General features: G+C 37.0%; 1 protein-coding gene across 2 annotated transcripts in view; it reads right to left on the bottom strand.

The window, feature by feature from the left end:
* Positions 1-10900: 10900 nt before the first annotated feature.
* LOC127838329 (uncharacterized) overlaps positions 10901-22197 on the bottom strand; it is a 39723-nt gene continuing 28426 nt past the window's right edge. The window contains exons 3-10 of one of the 2 annotated variants that reach the window (XM_052366028.1): positions 21137-21343; positions 20578-20725; positions 18372-18422; positions 17748-17825; positions 13975-14199; positions 12327-12383; positions 11621-11675; positions 10901-11243 (exon numbers count right to left, since the gene is read on the bottom strand). In XM_052366028.1, coding sequence (XP_052221988.1) covers positions 11229-11243; positions 11621-11675; positions 12327-12383; positions 13975-14199; positions 17748-17825; positions 18372-18422; positions 20578-20725; positions 21137-21343 — 836 coding nt within the window. In that variant the 3' untranslated portion in view covers positions 10901-11228. Of the gene's footprint in view, positions 11244-11620; positions 11679-12326; positions 12384-13974; positions 14200-17747; positions 17826-18371; positions 18423-20577; positions 20726-21136; positions 21344-22197 lie in introns of both variants that reach the window. The other variant, XM_052366027.1, reaches the window with a different exon arrangement.

The following is a 22197-nucleotide window of genomic DNA, read 5'->3' as shown; positions in this document are numbered from 1 at the left end:
GTGCAGTTCCCATTAAAACTTTTCTCGCCGGCTTTTATTGAATGTTTTACTGAAGAAAGCAAATTGTTATTGATTGTGAGATATAAGTATATTGTTTTCAGTAAAAGAACATCACTACAGCAGAACGTATCAAATGGTGAGCAGGCATTATGCTAAACTGGCGTTCAATTCAAAGCAAGACAAGGAATGCGTTAGTTTCGTCGTGTTGAGAGAGAGAGAGTACAGAAACATAGAAGTTATAGAGCGCTAGGAGAATGAGAGTAGAGAAAATACAGAGGATTGACAGTTGAAAAGAGCTGAGAAAGAGGGGGGGATAAGGGGGCGTTCGCATCCAATGTTTTTGGACGACTAAAACATTGTACTATAAGTTGCACTCAACTTTATTTGACGCAAAAACGGTTATTTATTTTTTCAGGAACCCAGTGATTATTTAAGCGTTAAAATAATGTTGTATTCAATATGCAACCGACAGGTCACCATATAATTAATTTCTCGATTAAGTCATTTCCAAGATAGCGCGTGAATTGTATTTACAAGTTTTAACCGTAGAATTGTTGAAATCAACATAAGTTGTGACAGCAAAATTTAAGAAGATATAAGAAGCCGGTCCCCGCAACTTGGAATTGGAAACTTTGTTACAAATAGATATTTGTTTTCTGTATAATGCAAAATTATTAACCTGGCACTCTTATCTGTATAAAATCGATACTTATTTATAGATATTTGATACAAAATGATTGCTTGGTAACTTTTGTCATCGTCCATAATGTCTATAACTGTAATAGATATCATAACAAAATGTTGAAGCCTACTTATTGTGGTTTGAAATCCCAGTTCAATAACCTTTTTCGACAATTATCTAAATGGCTGGAAAAACAATTTGATTTATTTGAATAAATAAATAATCTTATAAAAAAGAAAATACATTTTAGATGATAATTAACGGAATGTTATATCAGCTTCCAAAAATGACTGAAATCAAAGGACACCCTTCGACTATTGCCGAAGACTAATGAGTCACTGGTTAATAACTTTGCATTATACCACGATTTATAACATTTTATGCCAACATATTTTTTTTTATGTCATTGACCTCCCCACTCTCTATTTTATACGTGAGTGTCACGATTTAGTAAGGGTATTAGCCGGGAATGTTCTGAAGGGAAATTGCATTTAACCATAAAGTTTATAAAAACATTGTGTTGCCAGATTGTTTACATTAACACACTCTGTTGAAAGAGCATTAATTTTACCATGCTATTGTTTATACTGCAGCAAATTGAGTTCATGAATAGATGTTTGACATTTAAAAAGCTGTTAGAATAAGCTTTGATAGACTAGCAGTTTTGGAACTTTCGAGAAGCCAGTCTTTGCATAATTCTGGACGTGAGTAGTTTCTAAATAACAAGAACACATTGTGCACAGCATTTTCGACATACTGAGTTGTCTTTTTGTTATATCCCCGTACAACCATTTTCGGATCCCCTAAAGGGTTTTCCAGCAAAAAATATCAGCTATGCTCAAGTCATGATATTTTTTTGTTGAATGACAAAAACAAAAACAAATCATTGTTTCAAAGCAATGAAGCTTTTTTTTATTGTTAACAAACACTTAATGTCATCTGTTCTGCTCCACATACATAACTTTCCACTATGTTTTAATAATGTCAAACTTGACACTAGGAATGTCCTATTCTTAAACAGTTGTTTAAATGAATTTAAAACGTCATAACATATGATCAGATGGACGTTAACGTTTAATTTTCATCAACTGTGACGGATCTTGAGCATATAATGGGCAAATAAGTACATCTTTTTTCTTCAACGTCCTGGCATACATTGTTAAGGACTTTGAGACCATAGGGCCAGTAGTTTGTGGTTATAGGGTCTTAATGATGCCTGAAGTGTTATATGTTTCTGAAATTCGTTTAGAAAAAGAACTAATTAGTTAAAAATAGTATAAATAAAAAAAAATAATAAAATACCAATTATACCATTTTGATTTCTTTCTAGTATTGATGTACATTAGAGAAGACCCAGTCTTGTCAATCAGTGTTTTTTGTACAATACACAATTAGCATGTTGAGAGCGTTGCTAGGCCTTTGGTACTATCCATAGTAGCAGACAAATAATTGTTTAAAAAAAGTCAAATATTTCCATTTAATTTGCTCGATTTATGAATGGTAGAATATTGGCATGGTAAAACACACCAATTTTATCAAGATTCCAAGATTCAGTGACTGCACACACCCCTTCGCTACTTCGTTGCTCAATAACAATCGTCGATGGCAAAAATTAGCACACCCCTTTTCAAAACCCTGGCTACGGGCCTGTTTAATACACTAGCGAAATTATTGTTTTCCTTAAAATAGTAAGTATAATTTTATTTATATAATGACATTTTATTAACTAAATCATGTACACAATCAACTCTGATATTTCATTGCACAATCGGGTCACATAGTTTATATAGATTTCATATGCAAATTAACTATACAATCTCTCAAAAACCATTTCTTACATGAGCGGCATCTTGGCCCATCGAGTCGTATTTTGTATTACCCGGTGTGGTGTATGTTTTCATGATTTTAGCAATTATGCTAGTGAAATTGTGTTTACTATCCGTATTGAGTCATGGTTTCATCCTGACGCCAATGATTCGAGCCCGATTTTACCGTTCGGGGGGGGGGGGGGGGCGTGGGCAAAGAGAGCACGTGCCTACTTCCACAGGCTGACCCAAAAGCTTTTGCTTTGTACATGTAAATGCCTTATAGTTTAATTTTAAATAGAAAACGCACATTACCTACAGATATGTTGTGCACCCGAATGTGTTGCTACTATACTACTACTACCAATATTATCAGTACATTTTGTTCAAAATGAAAATATATAAAAGAATGAAATATCGTTGTTTCAAAGCATTATTCAATAGAGATTCTTACTTAAAAAAGTCCTGTGGTGGTAAATTATAATACAATATACTGTAATATAAAAAACATAAGACAATAACTGTGAGGCAGATCTAGTTACGGTTCGTATGGATTGTAATTCCCGTCAATGAGATTTATCTAGACTTGAACTTGCAAATTGACAGTGGTCAAAGGCTTCGATTTATGATTCGGACGATACTTAAGAATCCCCAGAAATGGCTTTAGCTTCGTACATGAGTATGTGAGTAACGGTCATCTTCTCTGCATATCAGGGCTACAAAGAGTTATGTTCTGGACAAGCAACCGCAACCAAACGCGCCGACACAAGCAACCATTTACTGGCCGGCTAGCTCTTAATTTTCCAGTCTTAAAGGGGCCGTCCAACAGATAAAGCGTCGTGCGACACGAAACGATATTTTGGGAAACTACGAGGATTTCTTATATATCTAAAAAATACATCCGCAATAAACATGAGCGTGGATGGTCGAGTGGTCTAGCTGGAGACTTTTTACTCCAGCACTCCAGGGGTCAATGGTTCGAGCCCTGTTGAGGGTTACTATTTTACCTTTTTTTAAATTGTATTCTTGTTTTTTTTACTGGAGATTTTTAGTTCAAATGTTTAAATTTATCAATATAAAGCATTTAAAGCATTTAATGACAATCTTCAATACATGCCAAAATCTGTTGGGCGACATTATGAACACATATGTTTCGTGAACAGGCTATCTGTTCCATTGTTAAGTACGTAGCGCAACGAGTGCACAGAAATTGTCTCCAACATGGCCAGTAATTTTAAAATGTTTATTACGAACATCGCCTTTAAAGCAGATCTTTATGAAGGATTCATAATTTTTGTTTAGAGGGACGCGGTGTGTGGGGGCGGAATATTAAACAATTACCAATCGTTCAAATGCTCTACACGCATAACATGCAATAGCGTACAATTGGAACATACATCAACACACATCTAGAAACAACATTCATGTACACTTCACTAAAGACCAGAGTTAAAACTGTCACATAATGTTGGATATGTGGAAAAAAAAATCGAATTGCTCTTTTGCACTGTTTTGAATGACGTTCGACATGAAAAAGCTACAGACTGGCGGGATCGGGTCCAGGAAACGTTGTATAGAAGCCCGAGACAAGCCCGATCTAAAGGTGTACATCGAACCGATATCCGTCTGCCGCTTCAATATCAATCTTGATGAAACAATCAACAAACATTAGTAAAAAATATGATATGATGATACTTGTTTTTTTCGTGTGTGTGCAATTCCAATTAACAAGAATCCCTCAATAAAACATATTTTTTTTTTTTTTCGCGTGTGTGCAGTTTCCATTTACTAGAATCCCCAAATAAAACATATTTGTTTTTCACGTGTGTGCAGTTCCCATTAAAACTTTTCTCGCCGGCTTTTATTGAATGTTTTACTGAAGAGGGCAAAATGTTATTGATTGAAAAATGATCAATCCTCATGCTTTCAAATGTTAATTGCCCACCTCCGAACACAGAATGTTCATTAAAATGTAGCTTTGCCCACGACTATTATGTCTGCCTTATCAGGATCAAGCAGGCTGTTGTGAGATATAAGTATATTGTTTTCAGTAAAAGAACATCACTACAGCAGAACGTATCAAATGGTAAACAGGCATTATGCTAAACTGGCGTTCAATTCAAAGCAAGACAAGGAACGCGTTAGTTTCGTCGTGTTTCGTTCTAATATTTATTATTTATATTTATTAATTAAACTGATATCAGGTAAATTAAATATGAGTGCTGGGAAATACTCCGAACCCTTATATAATAAAGCCCGTATGGTAGTAAAGATAAATAAGAGTAAAGACGTGGAAAGTAATAGTAAAGAGAGGGAGAAGAGAGAGTTGAAAAAGATTTGAGTGAGGGTAAAAAAAAGAGCCACTACAATAATTAACGCAAATAAAAACGCAAATTTCTTTACAGGAAATAGTTTTCTGGAGAAACCCTGCTGAGAGGCAATGACAGACATGTGTATGTTTGTATAAATCCTTTAATTATTGTAGTGGCTTGCAAATTAAAGCAGTTTTCTCCCCTAAATGCCTGAACATGGCCCAGTTTGCCCGATCTTCTACTTCAGGGAACCACATTTCGATCAATTTTTTTAAGAAAATTTGTCAGGACTTTTTCTACATGTAGGCCAATACCTGTTATCAATGTTGATACACAGTCGTTTCAAATTGGACTTGAAAATTTTTATTTTTTCCAATTTATAACCATATTGTAAAATATAGAACACTGCTCCAATGATTTTACACTGCTCACAAGGTTTCGGGTTTCCTGGGGTGGTAGGGGCCGTCCATAAAGTATGTCACGCTTTTTGACCATTTTAAACCCCCCTCCCCCTATCACAAACTGTCACACAATTTTGGACCCCCTTCCCCTAAAGTACGTCACAAACTCACACTTTGGAACATTTAAAAAAAAAAAATACCTATTTCAAATTTAATCTAAAACACAATTCACTATTAAACCGTATTAAAATTTCATCTTAAAGAACTTAACTAACTAAAAAATGGAACCGTCCAATAAATTATTTACTAATTACTTATTATTTACTAATGAAATCTGCGTGGGGGTTGCCTATTGAATAAGCCGGCCCAGCCAAGGTGCCTATTAAAAATTCGAACAACACATTCAGGAGATACGCAATTCGTCTTATTTTGACATAAAACCAATTAAAATGTTTCACAATTTTTTTGAAAATTATTTTAAAATTCTACTAAAGAAATAATAAATAAATTAGAAATATTTTTTTTAATATATATGTGGCATCACACATGAATTGACCCTCCACCACCCCCACCTACCCCATGTCACAAACTGTCAGACTTTCTTACACCGCGGTTTGAGAAGAGCGAAGTATATGAACGACATCAGGTACCACGACCAGTAACTACGGAATACCATCGGGCCATCGTGGTTACACATTAAAATCCAGAGGGCGACAATACGAAAGTGCGATAGTACGATGGCGACAATGCGATAGTACGATGACGACAATGCGACAACGCGATAGTACGATGGCGACAATGCGATTGTACGATGGCGACAATGCGACAACGCGATAGTACGATGGCGACAATGCGATACTCATATCGTACTGTCGCCGTCGTATCATCGCATTGTCGCCATCGTACTATCGCATTGTCGCCTTCGTACTATCGCGTTGTCGTACTTTCGTCATCGTATTATCGCATTGTTGCCATCGTATTATCGCACTGTCACCATCGTATTGTCGCACTGTCGTCATCGTATTATCGCATTGTCGTATTGTCGTTATTGTACCATCGCACTGTCGCCATCATATTGTCGCACTGTCGTCATCGTACAATCGCATTGTCGCCATCGTACTATCACGTTGTCGCCATCGTACTATCGCATTGTCGCCATCGTACTAACACACTGTCGCCCTCTGGATTTTAATGTGTAACCACGATGGTCCTAACGGTATTTCGTAAGTACCCGATGATGGTGGGCACTATCGCATTGTCCCCATCGTACTATCGCCATCGCATTGTCGCACTGTCGCCATCGTACTATCGCATTTTCGCCATCGTACTATCGCGTTGGCGCCATCGTACTATCGCATTGTCGCCATCGTACTTTCACGTTGTCGCCATCGTATTATCGCTTTGTCGCCATCGTACTATCGCGTTGTCGCCATCGTACTATCGCATTGTCGCCATCGTACTTTCACGTTGTCGCCATCGTATTATTGCTTTGTCGCCATCGTACTATCGCACTGTCGCCTTTTGGATTGTAATGTGTAACCACGATGGACAGAGTTGAATGATCCACCGAACCTTACGCACAGGCCACGGGTTTGAAATGCTTGGTAACCTTTTGTAGCATAAGCCTTTTTTTGTATTACTTTTGGTTTTCTCAATTAAAAAGTAAGATTTTATAAAGGCAGCACGGCACATTAACTGTTTCATCACAACTATGGTTACTGAAGTAAAATGTGTATTAAATATACATGTATACAAGTGACTTTCCTATTTGACTCAAGTTGTGCATGTTACAGTTTTATTTTTTCTTTGAAGTTCATTTTACATTATGCTACGTTTCAGTTGTTATAAATAAAATTAACTATAAATTTCTCGAAAACCATTCCTCATAATAACGAATAGGGTCCTTCTTGGTCCTCGTTTCATGTTTGCCCTATCCGGTGTGGTGGATAATTGCTTGTCATTATGCTAGTCATTATGCTGGTTAAAATGTGCTTTCTATCTGTATGATGTCACGATGCCCAGTTACGTCAATTCTTTAGGGCCAGTTTAACCGTTCTCCCTAGACAGACCCCATAATATTATGCACGGTATTCACCTTACGTTTAAATAGACAACGCATATTTCCTACATATATGTTGTGTCCCTCGAATGAACAGCCATCAAGAAGAAAAAATAAAATAATAAAAAACTGACTTACTGAGTGTCTGAAAAATGAATGAATAAAATGAACGTCCTCCCCCATCCACCAAGCTGACTTGTGCCCCCTCCGCACCTCCGCACAACCATCAGAAAGAACAGGCATGTCTGGGTCAGAATCTCTTCTATATTATGTCATCAATCATTCTATATGGCTATTTCTCCATTTTATTTTACAATAATCTATACAAATGATAAATTTTGGCGATTATCTATCCCTTAATTTGTACAATGTGCGTCGTTAAGATTCGGTGTGATGTGAACAATAATTTGGACATCCTTTTATCATCAACCGTTCTTTAAGAACTTGTAAATAATTTTTTTTGGTATTTGTACAGTATGTAGAAACATATACAGTAGACTCTCTGTAAACCGGACGGTCTTGGGACCGGCCTAATCGTCCGGTTTTCAGAGAGTTCCGGTTTACCAAGAGTTTTCATATTGCCGAAATATACACGGTATTCATTGTGTACAGAATCACATAAAAATAAAACAAACCGTATACATTTACAAGTACCATGTGATAACTGTACGCAGGTACTGATGATGTTAATTGCATTCTTAAAAAATGTATTTTTAATCGATTAAAAGCAAATACAGATGGATGGATATTTAACAGTGATATTTCTAACAGTTTATCTGACAAACAAACAAACAACCATTTCAGCGTTAAAAACATGGCTATAAGATCTTTTAAAATACCCGAGAAGATCACAAGAAAGTGATCGTCGCAACGACATGCATTAATTTCTTAATTAAATTGTTTATCATAGGCGATAATAAATAATTAATAAAACGATCGAGTCAATCACTTTTTGGTGTTACCGAACGTCTATTATAGACATTCACAGTTTGTTTACATTACTTAATCGGAATCCCATAGCGCGGTAACGACTTGACACCTTTATGGTATGTTTTATCCGATTATCGATAATTGCGCGAGCAAAATGTGACACCGCACTCTCTTTGCCGACTAGGTATTGTTATTTTCACGCCTCGGGCATCTTGAGAATTTAGACCGTCCGGTATACTCAATGTATTTTACGTTGAAAATGACAAAATTTACGGAGATACCCGTCCGGTTTCCGGTTTTCAGAGAGTTCGGTTTATTCAACATTTTTTAACAAAGAAATAGAAGGAGAAAATACGGGACTGGCCCGACCGTCCGGAATCGGGAGAGTTCCGGTATTCCGAGAGTCCGGTATTGGCAGAGTCTACTGTATTAAAACCGCGATATGAACGAGTGTGTTATTGTAAATGAAGACGAGGGAAAATAGTTCATAATAGTAGAAATGAGAAAGTAATCGAACATTTTTTCACTGATAAAGGGCATGGGACCGGGGATGATGAAGGCAAAGTTGTGGAGAATGAACGACTTCATTAGGAGCCAATCTAGAGCAATACTAAGGCACAGAAAATGCTATGCAGAGGAGCAGAAAGAGCTCAATGAAGATGCAGTATTTGAATATGTTTTGAAAGTGAGTCCTCGTGACAGGAAAGTGTGTGTGCATCGTGTAAAGGAAGAGTTTATTTCTGACTTGAAAGGTGAAAATATTGATCCCGACGACAACGAGGCGACTTAAACATAGCGTGATGAATGTGATGAGTTATCGGTGGGCAAAAGGATAAGCAATAGACGGGACGGCGTACTCGCAGAAACCACAGAGAACGACCTAACTGGAAGGAACGAAAACAATGAACGATATCGAGTTACGCTAACTTTTGTTTCATCAAGAAACAAGTACTGTTCACCGCTCGCTTGACGTTACAGATATGAGTGACGTCGCCGTTTTAAAATTATTTTGCAAACCAAGTAAGCTTTAAGAATCTTTTTTGCTATGTGAACTTGACAATATTATGAATACAATTTGCTATATGTTTGTATTTAAAGATATTAACACTAAGAAAAAAATGCAGTTCAGTACGAGGCGCATGTAATAAAACCAACATAGATTCCAGTCATACATTCCCCGATGTATGCCATGAACACTGTCTTTCTGTAAATCCTTTACATTTGAGACTAATTTGGGAAAACTATTTGATATAGCTTTGATTATAAGTTTAAACAAATTCTTCTCTAACGACTCAGTGTTCTCTGTGAATTAATGTCAAAAAGTTAGCTTTTTTATTTGTCTTTTTCATCTGATAACATTACCATTCTAGAGTTCAGTACTTTCAGGGAATTTTGAAGACCGGCTTTAATTCTTTATATGTAGAAGTTTCACAAGATTAACGATCGATTCCCGGTTATAAACAGTTGCAATAACAGTTCGCGTTATGCAGCAATAAACGTTAACATACTGGTTTTACATATATATACTCACAAACATTCTTATCAAATCATAGGTGCATTAATATTTTAGCTACAATAGTTCACGCAAAACTGCGTTGTGCAAGCTGGATTCCACATTTTATGTATGAAATCTTTAAAGTACGCGTATCATAATTCTTTGGAACGTAAGCACTTGCATCGAACACCAAACAAACTGCAATTTGTATTTATGTAGGTAACAGAGTATTTTTTAAGATTTGCAGATGGTGATTTGTTCTCACGTGTTATTTCATCTTAAAACTTAAATGCAGCCTAACAGTGCTGTGAATGCCATACGTTATATAGTTCCTAACACGCCACTGTTGTCAGTTTTAATCATGTTATATACGGCCGCACATGGTATAATGTCTAACACAACTGCGTATGTTATACGGTCCAACATAATTGAAAGACTTAGTTTGACATTTGTTGAAAAACACGGTACACAATGGACAGTTTTACAAACCACGACACGTATTAGCTTATTGTTAAGCAAGTAATATATCAGCCTGCTGCACACATGATCTTAAGGTTACTGAGTGGTTGCATCGTTAATACGAGTGGCTGCAGTCTACCTGTAGGACTTCCAAGGTCGATCGCAACTGATAAACACAACATTTCATCTTGACAGTTCATGTACCGGAATTCTTCAACAAGTGCGAAGAACATGTACAGACTGTAGACAATATTAAACAACTTTCTATCAAAAATGCGAATGAACGAGTGTACATATTTATTACAAAAACAAACTCTGTAAATATTACATGAATTAAGAATTAAACGTCAAAATTGACAAAAGCCAACACAATATATTGTAAACGAAAGATAAGTTGATGATTATGCTATAGTTTGTTAACATTAAAGGGGCCTTTTCACGTTTTGGTAAATTGACAAATTAAAAAAAAATGTTTCAGATTCGCAAATTTTCGTTGTAGTTATGATATTTGTGTGGAAACAGTAATACTGAACATTTACCATGCTCAAAAATATCTATTATATGCGTCTTTTGACGTTTTAAAAACTTGAAAATATTATTAAGCGTTGCAACGCGAAACGATTGGCTAATTTGGAGAGTTCTGTTGTTGTTGTTATATTTTTTGATACTACGAGGATTGCTTATATTAAGTATAAAATACGTTTCTTATTGCATGAACACGGATGGTCGAGTGGTCTGAGCAATAGACATTTACTCCTGGGCTCCAGGGGTCAGTGATTCGAGCCCAGCTGAGGGTTACTTTTTTTTCTTTATTTTATTGTATTCTTGTTCTTTTTAACTGGAGCTTTTTTATCCAATGTTTATATTTATCATTAAAAAGCATTTAATTACAAACTTAAATACATGCCAACATCTATGAAAAGGCCCCTTTAATTTACAATGAATAAATATTTTGTTTGCTGCATGAACGTTCCATAAATGTGTTTGTAGATATTGGAAACGTCGACGATTTTCTTCCCCATCGTACTTCATAAAACATGTTTCTGATGTCCACGCAGGCTCATCGCTGTCCTGAGCCACATGTCTCAATATTGGGGCGCCTGTAAGTAACAAGATGATTAATCAAATGATGTGGCAAAATATGCAGTTATCTTGTAGCGACAACTAAGTTATACTCTTTAAATTTATGTAAGCTATCACTGACTTGGATTAATAACCCATATTTCACATTAATGAGGCCTTCAATCCAAAATGTAGTCATGTGAATCATGACGCTTGACAGGCTCTTATAAATGGTGACAAGGTGAAATGTTCATTTATGAAGTATTGATATGATCTGCATTCACTTAAGTTCTTATAACTATTCATGTTTTGTTCAATCACACTAAAATCACTGGTGTGATCTCGGTATAAACATATATAGAAGAAATGTCTTATTGAATATACAAGACGAATACGTGTCTGTTTAATTTCTTACATTTCTCCATAGGAAAGGATCTCTTGGGGGGTTATATCCACCATGTATATGCGCTCTACTGAAATATACAAAGCACACAATTCTTACAAAATGTAGATTTCATTAGTTTTAGAACGAATATACAAAAGCATGCTTAATAAAGTAAATATGTTTTATACGAGTCTTCACATGTGTAACACATAAAATCATTTACTGTGTTTCCTTCACAGATTGTTATGTGAGAAATATGTAATTCAATGTATTTAATATACTTACCAAGTAAATTATAATGTTTGGAGGAATCTTATATAACTATAAAAACAAGTCAAATGATGAAAGAAAAGTTTATGACTTCGGGAGAAAACTTTAGCTCGATACCACTAGGCCATTCTTGCAAGGCTTGTGAGAAAAAAAGTTTTTTTTTAATTATCCATAAAATTCTTAGAAATTCCTAACGTTTTGTCCTTGTCATTTGTGCATTTGAATATTATAAATACAACACTTTTTCAATATATGTTTTTATGTGTCATTTTGCGATTATATAAACTTGTCTTTTTTAAGAAAGGTATAATGAGATGTGAATGATGTGATATCACGGATGTTAGAACAAGTGATGAATACAGAGATGGCTCACGCTCCCAGCGGTCTATGCCTCCATCGGCACTTCTCTTTATTGAACGCTCACATGGTACATATACAGTACATTTCGTAGCTGTAAATTGCTTACTCTAAATGCTCCTCGGGGTCTCTGTTAGAATGCCTTGATATCCAACGACCTGTATAACTGAAACACGTATTTACATACCATTACTTGGGCACAGCATATAAAGCACGAGTGACTAATAACTCGCCAATAGTAACCTGGCACTGACATGAATTCATTAAAATACCATTACGCTGAATACATTTTTTTTGTAATGGACTAAAACTTTCATCGATTAAAGCTCATCGCAAACAGTTTACTATTATGGCCTCACTAAACTCGTGAAATACAGGCACGAACAAAATCGAATAAAAATAAATGAAACAATATGCGTTTGTGAAACATTATGTCCCCCCCCCATATATTTGACCTTTGACCTTGAAGGATGACCTTGACCTTTCACCACTCAAAATGTGCAGCTCTATGAGATACACATGCATGCCAAATATGAAGTTGCTATCTTCAATATTGCAAAAGTTATGAAAATGTTAAAGTTTGACGCAAACCAATAAACAGCCAGGGCAAAAACAGGACATACAAAGCACATAGTTTATGTTAATGGAGTACACGTGTGCCAGGTAAATATTGTCGTGTTATCGAGTTTTACATACTACAAATTATTTATTACTGGTATTTTCGTCATAGATGGGTTTAACAAAGATTTCGTGCGATGCAGAAGGAAAGTTGGTGACCAAAAGACTTGCAGAAAATTTCTTGTTTTTTGTAGTGCAAACTTACAACAAATTAATGGTTTGATTTATACCAACAGCCCTTGCATAAATTTGGAGGTTATAATTTAAGTTATTATTTATAAATGAAGTTAAAATAATTTTATAGATATAGACAAATGTATTTTAGTAAGTATATGTTATAGATATAGACAAATGTATTTTAGTAAGTATACATTCACGAAACACTATATACATGGCCATTTCAATTATGAAATTCAATTCAATAATGTAATTGCAAAGTAAGTTACTCCCTACTGGAAATATCTCTTTTCTAGTACCATGTTTGCCAAATAATAGATTTTAGTTTGTTGTGAAGTATAAATAGTAGATTTATATCATATTTCAAATAAATAGGAACACAATAAATAAATTAAAATGCGATTGAGCTTATATTTTGCCAAGTATTATTGTATAAAAGTGTTATTGCACAATGCAGCTGACTGCTCAACCAGTCAATTAACTCTAGCCGGCGCATTATTTATTGTACTTGAATGTCGAACTCTTCCTTTTGTTAGAAGCTGTAGTCAACACACATCATATTTTTAAACTTGCTACTAATATCCACAAGTGACTTACATATACCATGTTAGTGATATTCAAGTTTTTATCTGCAACTGTTTTATATTTACGACAAAAATACATGAAGGTTAATAAACAACGACAATTGTCTTTTAAAAGACAATTCTTGTTTTTTACCAGTATTCCTGCTGGTAGTCTTTATAGACTCATTTATTGGTAAGTAGTAAGATTAAGGGGTTTGAGCCCGAGCACGCATGACCAGAATTTCCGCTTTGACGACTCTGGGTATTCTTTCATGATGGGGATCAGTTCCAGATTTTGTGATTTTATATTATATTGCGCCCACATTTGTCACTTAAGCGGCGCCAACTTTTAGTTATCCGCACTGTCGCTATTGTAATAATTCCGCCAGTACTATTTACCCGTCCTGTCTGCGCGGCAAGTCACGATCTTCGAGGACGGCCTTTCTCCAGTCAACTGGCCGCCTGTCGTAGTCGACCGGGGGGTAGTCGGCTCGGTGGTGGTCGTCCTGGTGTCGCGCTCCGGCGCCCTGAGAGTAGGACGGGGGGTAGTCGTCCGGGTATCGCGCCCCCTCGCCCCGAGATAAGGGCGGTAAGTAGACGGGCCGACCAAACTGCTTACCCGCCCTGGAGAGAGAAAGAGATCAAGTGTTTTCCGTTTGAAACCAAATTTTCAATATTGAAAACAATATTGCGTGTATGTCCTTGAAATACAAACCACACATTATATCATTCAATCAGTCGTGTGCATGCTTTTGGTATGAATTAAGCGATTGAAAACACGTTCATATCTAATGAAATGCTAAACAAGAGTGTGTCAAAGAGTGGGTTATTCGAAAACTTCAAAAAGACGTAATATTCATTTTTTAATTAAAAATTACACTGAAGCACTATTAGACCTTATGATAATTATACATCATATGGATGTTATAAATGTAAACGCTATGTTATGTACTTTTTCTAAAAAGATGAGGCACTGCAAATATAAATACACATTTATATGAAGCCTATTTGGGTCCCGTGTTGAAATGCCTGTGGAACGGCCAGCATGTATGAGCCCCCCCTGTAGAATGTGTTAATCTGTATGGGTTCCCCTGTAGAATGTGTTCATCTGTATGGGTTCCCCTGCAGAATGGGCTCATCTGTATGGGTTCCCCTGCAGAATGGGCTCATCTGTATGGGTTTTATTGTAGAATGGGCTCATCTGTATGGGTTCCCCTGTAGAATGTGTTCATCTGTATGGGTTCCCCTGCAGAATGGGCTCATCTGTATGGGTTCCCCTGCAGAATGGGCTCATCTGTATGGGTTTTATTGTAGAATGGGCTCATCTGTATGGGTTTGTTTTATTGTAGAATTGGCTCATCTGTATGGGTTTTATTGTAGAATGTGCTTATCTGTATGGGTTTTATTGTAGAATGTGCTCATCTGTATGGGTTCCCCTGTAGAATGTGCTCATCTGTATGGGTTTTATTGTAGAATGTGCTCATCTGTATGGGTTTTATTGTAGAATGTGCTAATCTGTATGGGGTTTATTGTAGAATGTGCTCATCTGTATGGGTTCCCCTGTAGAATGTGCTCATCTGTATGGGTTTTATTGTAGAATGGGCTCATCTGTATGGGTTTGTTTTATTGTAGAATTGGCTCATCTGTATGGGTTTTATTGTAGAATGTGCTCATCTGTATGGGTTGTATTGTAGAATGTGCTCATCTGTATGGGTTTTATTGTAGAATGTGCTCATCTGTATGGGTTTTATTGTAGAATGTGCTCATCTGTATGGGTTTTATTGTAGAATGTGCTCATCTGTATGGGTTTTATTGTAGAATGTGCTCATCTGTATGGGTTTTATTGTAGAATGGGCTCAACTGTATGGGTTTTATTGTAGAATGGGCTCATCTGTATGGGTTTGTTTTATTGTAGAATTGGCTCATCTGTATGGGTTTTATTGTAGAATGGGCTCATCTGTATGGGTTTTATTGTAGAATGTGCTCATCTGTATGGGTTTGTTTAATTGTAGAATGGGCTCATCTGTATGGGTTTGTTTAATTGTAGAATGGGCTCATCTGTATGGGGTTTATTGTAGAATGGGCGCATCTGTATGGGTTTACATGTTAATGTTCCCCTGGCCTGTTGAACTTCTTCCCTTATTGTGTTCCCCTGTAGAACAGCTTTCATAGTAATTTTAACCCGGCCTGTTCAACTTCTTCTCTTATTGGAATACCCTGAAGAACGGCTTTCATGTTAATGTTAACCCGGCTTGTTGAACTTCTTCTCTTATTGGGTTCCCCTGAAGAACGGCTTACATGTTAATGTTAATCCGGCCTGTTGAACTTCTTCCCTTATTGGGTTCCCCTGTAGAACAGCTTACATGTTAATGTTCACCCGGCCTGTTGAACTTCTTCTCTTATTGGGTTCCCCTATAGAACGGCTTTAATGTTAATGTTAACCCGGCCTGTTGGACTTCTTTTCTTATTGGGTTCCCCTGTAGAATGGCTTACATGCTAATGTTTCCCTGGCCTGTTGAACTTCTTCTTTTATTGGGTTCCCCTGTAGAACAGCTGACATGTTAATGTTAACCCGGCTTGTTGAACTTCTTCTCTTATTGGGTTCCCATGTAGAACGGCTTTCATGTTAATGTTAACCCGGCTTGCTGAACTTCTTCTCTTATTGGGTTCCCATGTAGAACAGCTTACATGTTAATGTTCACCTGGCCTGTTGAACATCTTCTCTTATTGGGTTCCGCTGTAGAACAGCTTACATGTTAATGTTAACCCGGCCTGTTGAACTTCTTCTCTTGTTGGGTTCCCCTGTAGAACAGCTTACATGTTATTGTTAACCCGGCCTTTTGACCTTCTTTTCTAATTGGGTTCCCAAGTAGAACGGCTTACATGTTAATATTTACCCGGCCTGTTGAACTTCTTCCCTTATTGGGTTTCCCTTTAGAACGGCTTACATGTTAATGTTCACCCGGCCTGTTTAACATCTTTTCTTATTGGGTTCCCCTGTAGAACAGCTTACATGTTAATGTTAACCCGGCCTGTTAAACTTCTTCTCTTGTTGGGTTCCCCTGTAGAACAGCTTACATGTTATTGTTAACCCGGCCTTTTGAACTTCTTTTCTAATTGGGTTCCCAAGTAGAACGGCTTACATGTTAATATTTACCCGGCCTGTTGAACTTCTTCCCTTATTGGGTTTCCGTTTAGAACGGCTTACATGTTAATGTTAACCCGGCCTGTTGAACTTCTTCCCTTATTGGGTTCCCCTGAAGAACGGCATACATGTTAATGTTAACCCGGCCTGTTGAACTTCTTCTCTTATTGGGTTCCCCTGTATCACAGCTTACATGTAAATGTTAACCCGGCCTGTTGAACTTCTTCTCTTATTGGGTTCCCCTGTAGAACGTCTTACATGTTAATGTTCCCCTGGCTGTTGAACTTCTTCTCTTATTGTGTTCCCCTGTAGAACAGCTTACATGTTAATGTTCCCCAAGCCTGTTGAACTCTTTTTGGGTTCCCCTGTAGAACGGCTTATCTTCGTGGGTCCGATCGTAGAATGATTACCCAAGATGTTTATCGGCTCAAAGACGTATATGGTATCCATTGTAAAACGGTTCGCCTTTACGATCCTCTTGTAGAATGACTTACCTTTTTTAGGGTCCCCTTTTAGGACGGCTGACCTTCTCAGGTCGCCTCTATTAAACGGCTTACCTTTTTGGGCCCTCCTTTAGAAAATCCCACCTGTATAGGCGCCCCCTTCAACCATATCGAACAGCTCACATCACTCCGTCTACCCCACCCCTAGAACGGCTCACTTGTATGGGTCCCCCTTCAACCATTTCGAACAGCTCACATCACTCCGTCTCCCCAGCCCTTATAACGGTTCACTTGTATTTAGCCCCTTCAACCATATCGAACAGCTCACATCAATCCGTCTCCTCCATCTCTAGAACGGCTCACTTGTATGGGTCCCCCTGTAGAAAGATTTCCCTACGGGACCTCTTTTGAAACTTTATTGTTCCTACTGTAGAATAGTTCACGTGTATGCACCGCCCGTGTATTGTCGCCTCATGGGGTCCCTTTGTTTATTAAAACACCTGTATCCCCCCCCCCCCCGCGCCTGTAGAACGACTCACCTGTGTATTGACCTGTGTATTGATTCCCCTTGTACATCGGCTCACCTGTTTGGGTCGCCCCTCTTATAGTCGTCTCTGTAAGGATGACTCTCGCTCATTTCAATTGTGGAAGGTCCGGAAGGGCTGTGGAGAACGGGGACACAAATCAGTATTGGCATCAATCAAGCAGCCAGTATCAATTACTAATGTGTATGTTATCACAACCATTTAATAACTGTTGGATACACTGTATCCTTCGAGAAGTGTTATTTTTCCATTCATGATTTTTAATAATTGCTGTTTGAAGAGTTACATACGGAACAGTGACGTAATTTACCCACAGTAGTGATAGCAGATGAAATAAACTACAACATACTATAAAGCACTTAAAATATATTCAATATACTAAATCACACATCAATAAACTCAAAAACACAGGCAACATACTTCATCACACTATAATGCGCTTAAAAGTACATTCAATATACAATATCCCGCTATAAAGCTCTTAAAAACACATAAATATACTACAGTAACTACACCACACTATAATGAGTTTAAAACACATGCAATATACTACACCACACTATAATGGATTTAAATCACAAGCAATATAATACACTACACTATAATGCAGCAAACATCACTGATCCAAATCAGCTCTGATTCTGTTGAGTCCAATGGTCATACCTGTAATCACGTCGCAGAGTTTTGTCGAAATTGTTGAGAAGATCTCTCTTTCTGTAATGGAAGACAACTTTAAAACATTAATGTGCAAATCTTAATATCACAAGACATTCACTATAATTGACAGAATTATTATGTGAATCAAAACTCGAGCCAACACCGACGGTTATTAATACCCCCATACGCTTTGTCACATATGTACAACCTTGACAATTCATGCTGCAATTTAACTTTGGATTTAAAGCTAATTATGTGGTTCGAGTGCGAGGCAAACCACCTGATATCGCGAACCATTTAGGCAACATTATTACGAAATCACTGAATTCATGATGAGCTTTGTTTGAGCGCACAATGCCCATTTCTACACAACTGTTTAATGTTCTATGACATCAGTGGCAATGTTTTTTTTTAATTTCCTGAACGTAGCGTCGAGTTATTGTTGAGGCACTATTTTAATACGCTAGTACATGGTCAGGCTAGTAAAATGACTAGCCCTATTAAGTTTTGTATTTTGAACTTAAACATGACATTGATCTTAAATTGGCCAGGAACGTTTCTGCCGCCCCATCTCCCGAAACTGGGCAAACAGACTCCTACGCAATACTCTTAACATGCCATGGGGTACGGTATCCCCGGGGGGTCCTGATGAAGCCAATTCCCACCTCACCAGGTATTGTTAACAATGACCTGATAGCAATGCTAATTAAAATATTGGATAGCATGAATAGTAAACTTGCTCGGCTAGATTCAATTCAGACAACTGTAAATAGTTTAAATTGCTGTATGCAAAACATGTCAAAGTGCGTGACATTGAAAAGAGTCGCGAAATCGACAGCCAAACAATGTCAGAAATAAACAGTAAACACAAATACGTTGAAACGTTTGGGAAAAACAAAATACAATGGATCAGCAAATCAGAAATGGTCAGCGACTTAAAAAATGAAATACAAAACTTTAAATGACGCAGTATGCGTGAGAATCTTTTTTTCGTTATACATGTATTCTCGAGGAAAAGGAGGAGAGCTGTCAACAAAACATGTTAACATTCATTTTAAAAGCTTAACATTTAGGAATAAGAGGTCCGGTTACAGAGTGCTCGTCGTATTGGATCATTCAATCAGAACAAGACAAGGTCGAGTATCCAGTCCGGGAGAACGTCAGACGAGCGGAGAAACCATAAGGGAACACACCTTGGGATTTCAGAGCATTTCCCTAAAAATGTCGTCGAGAAGCGCCGGCATCTCGAACTTATCATATTGCAGGCACGAAAGGATATGAAGGAGGCGTACCGTAAGGTGAACAATCTCTACATTAGCAAATAACTCTACCGTGGACCGTGCTAGGTCAAAAGTGAGAGTGTTTTTAAATGCCTTTCATTGAATGTAAAAGCACTTAGATAAGAAAAAACAAGTCAACCGATTTTGTTAATTTGCTTTGTGAGAATGATAGTATGCGTCTAAGTGAATTCAAGACAAACCAAAACTCTAACATCGATGGTTACTCTTACCCTCTCCATTCTTTCCGAAAATACTACGTGGAGTAAAAGTCTAGCGCTTTAACCACTCGGCCAACCGCGCTCATACAGAGAGAGAGAAGGTGTATTTTATACTTAATATAAGCAATCCTCAAAGTGTCATAACATATAACGATCGCACATTATTCAATCGTTTAGCGTTTGTAACGCTTAATAATATTCAGGTTTTTAAATCGTCAACAGATGCATGTAATAGATATTTTAGAGCATGGTAAATGTTCAGTATTACTGTTTCTTCGCCAATATTATAACTACTATGAACATTTACGAATCTAAACTTCTTTTTTTTTATTTTGTAAATTTACCAAAACGTAATGTAAATGTAATGTAATGCTAAATTGGAATAAATAATCTGTTCTGAATATTTACAGCACAATGGACATTTCATTATTAATGCCAACGCCATTTGAGGCATTTGTGCTCATTAAATGTTTAAAGTTTGTTCACTCTAAAACACAATAATTCAACAACAATTCATTTAACACTGTAATAAAATATAAAAAACATTCATTTGCCAAAGTGTTTAAACAACATTTTTTTTCATGCCAACACATTCAAATCAAATATGAAGAGTGTATCTAGTGATCCAGTTATTAACTATAATATAAAAACGGTGTGATTTAATCTCAGTTTTTCTAGTAGGCCCGCATGTTTACTGACTATCTACTGTCTTACTCTGCCCGCCTCTGGCGATCCTTTCGGTAGATAAAGATGATCATGATGATGAGAGCGAGGGTGATAACACCGCCCAGGCCTGCCACCACGCCGATTACTATCTTACTGGTGTTGTCGGCAGGCGGGGCCGGAGTCGTAGCGCCGGCCACTGAAACACATCCACGTGACGTCAGGCAGAGGGTCACACCGCACAAAACCTCAAGGGCATTCATATGGAAAGGTGATCGTTTTGTATAAAACAATTTGAAACTAAATAATTGGACATGTCTTTAAACAGCTAATTAACATTACAAAATGTTATGGTATACACTATGACATAGTCCGTAGCTTGTTAACAAGTGTTACTGTTTTTATGTGCAATAAAATAATGCTTAGATATTATTAAATCTGAGAAACAACGCGGCAAATAATTGATTTTAAATGGAATTATTCATATGGCAAATTACATTGTAAATTGATTTAAAGTATACATGTAATTATTAATATGGCAAATCACACAGTACCGGTATATTCGTGTTTCTATCTTTATTGTAGACGCTTGTAGCGCTTAATTGCTCACCGACGCATTCAGGTTTTGTCTCATACGACCATTTGCCGCCGTTCAGGCATTGAAAGGTGCTGGGTCCCTGTAGCGCAAGACCGCTGGAGCACGTGACCGTGACTGTCGTGCCGACTTTGCGCTCATCCGTGGAGGGAATCAGCTGCGCGACGTTGTCAACGGTGATAAACTGGGTTTCCGTGGTCACAGTGGTAAATGTAGGGCACGCTGCACGGGGTGAAAAATACAACTTTCTTATATTAATAAGGCACTAACCTTTATAAATATATCAGAATACGTTACAATGGATTTATACGTTTCCGTAATGTAAGCGACTTTAATCGATTGGAATGTTCTAACGCCTTATTCAACTTGTGTTAAACGTGCACGAACAAAATTGAATGCAACTATATAAGACAATCCATGCGTAGAATTATGCTAATGGTGGTAGGCCTAATGAGTGTCCGGTTAGTGGTGTCGAGCTTGACGGAATAACGTATGAACTGCAGCATAGTCTGTTGGCGTGAAACTACAATGTTAAGGGGTTTGCAATGCAAGGTTTGCTGTCTTTATGCCGTGTTTCCAGTGTTTCAAATAACCTTTTTTTCTAATGAATATGCCATCAATCTTACATTTTATAAAATTGAGTAAAGTTATGATAAATATGTCTAAAGGGCATATATTGTTGAACTAAATATGTGATCACGGTATGGGTAACAATACATACAACATACATGATATCATAAACAAAATTAATGTATTGATGTCATCGGAAAAATTCTAACGTAAATATGTGCGACCAAACAGACTAAATTGTACACCCGAACATTCACTTAACTGAAAAGTTCAGTAAATCTCCGTACTGACTTTCGCATGCGTATTATGTTTTCCGGTTCATGTAAAACCCGGCTTAAGAAGGGCATAACGATGGCTTATATGGTATTATATTTTCAAAAAATAATATAAACTGTCATTAAATTTATAAGTATTGCTTGCTTAAAATATATGTATTGTTTTTATTTATCCTTAGCTCAATATTATATAGTCATAAAGATATAATCAAAGTACTGACAGTACTGGTG

This window comes from Dreissena polymorpha, chromosome 7, assembly GCF_020536995.1.
Source record: "Dreissena polymorpha isolate Duluth1 chromosome 7, UMN_Dpol_1.0, whole genome shotgun sequence".
NCBI classification, from domain to species: Eukaryota; Metazoa; Mollusca; class Bivalvia; order Myida; family Dreissenidae; genus Dreissena; species Dreissena polymorpha.
Note: the sequence above shows the minus strand (reverse complement) of the source record. Positions and strands in the feature narration are given on the sequence as shown.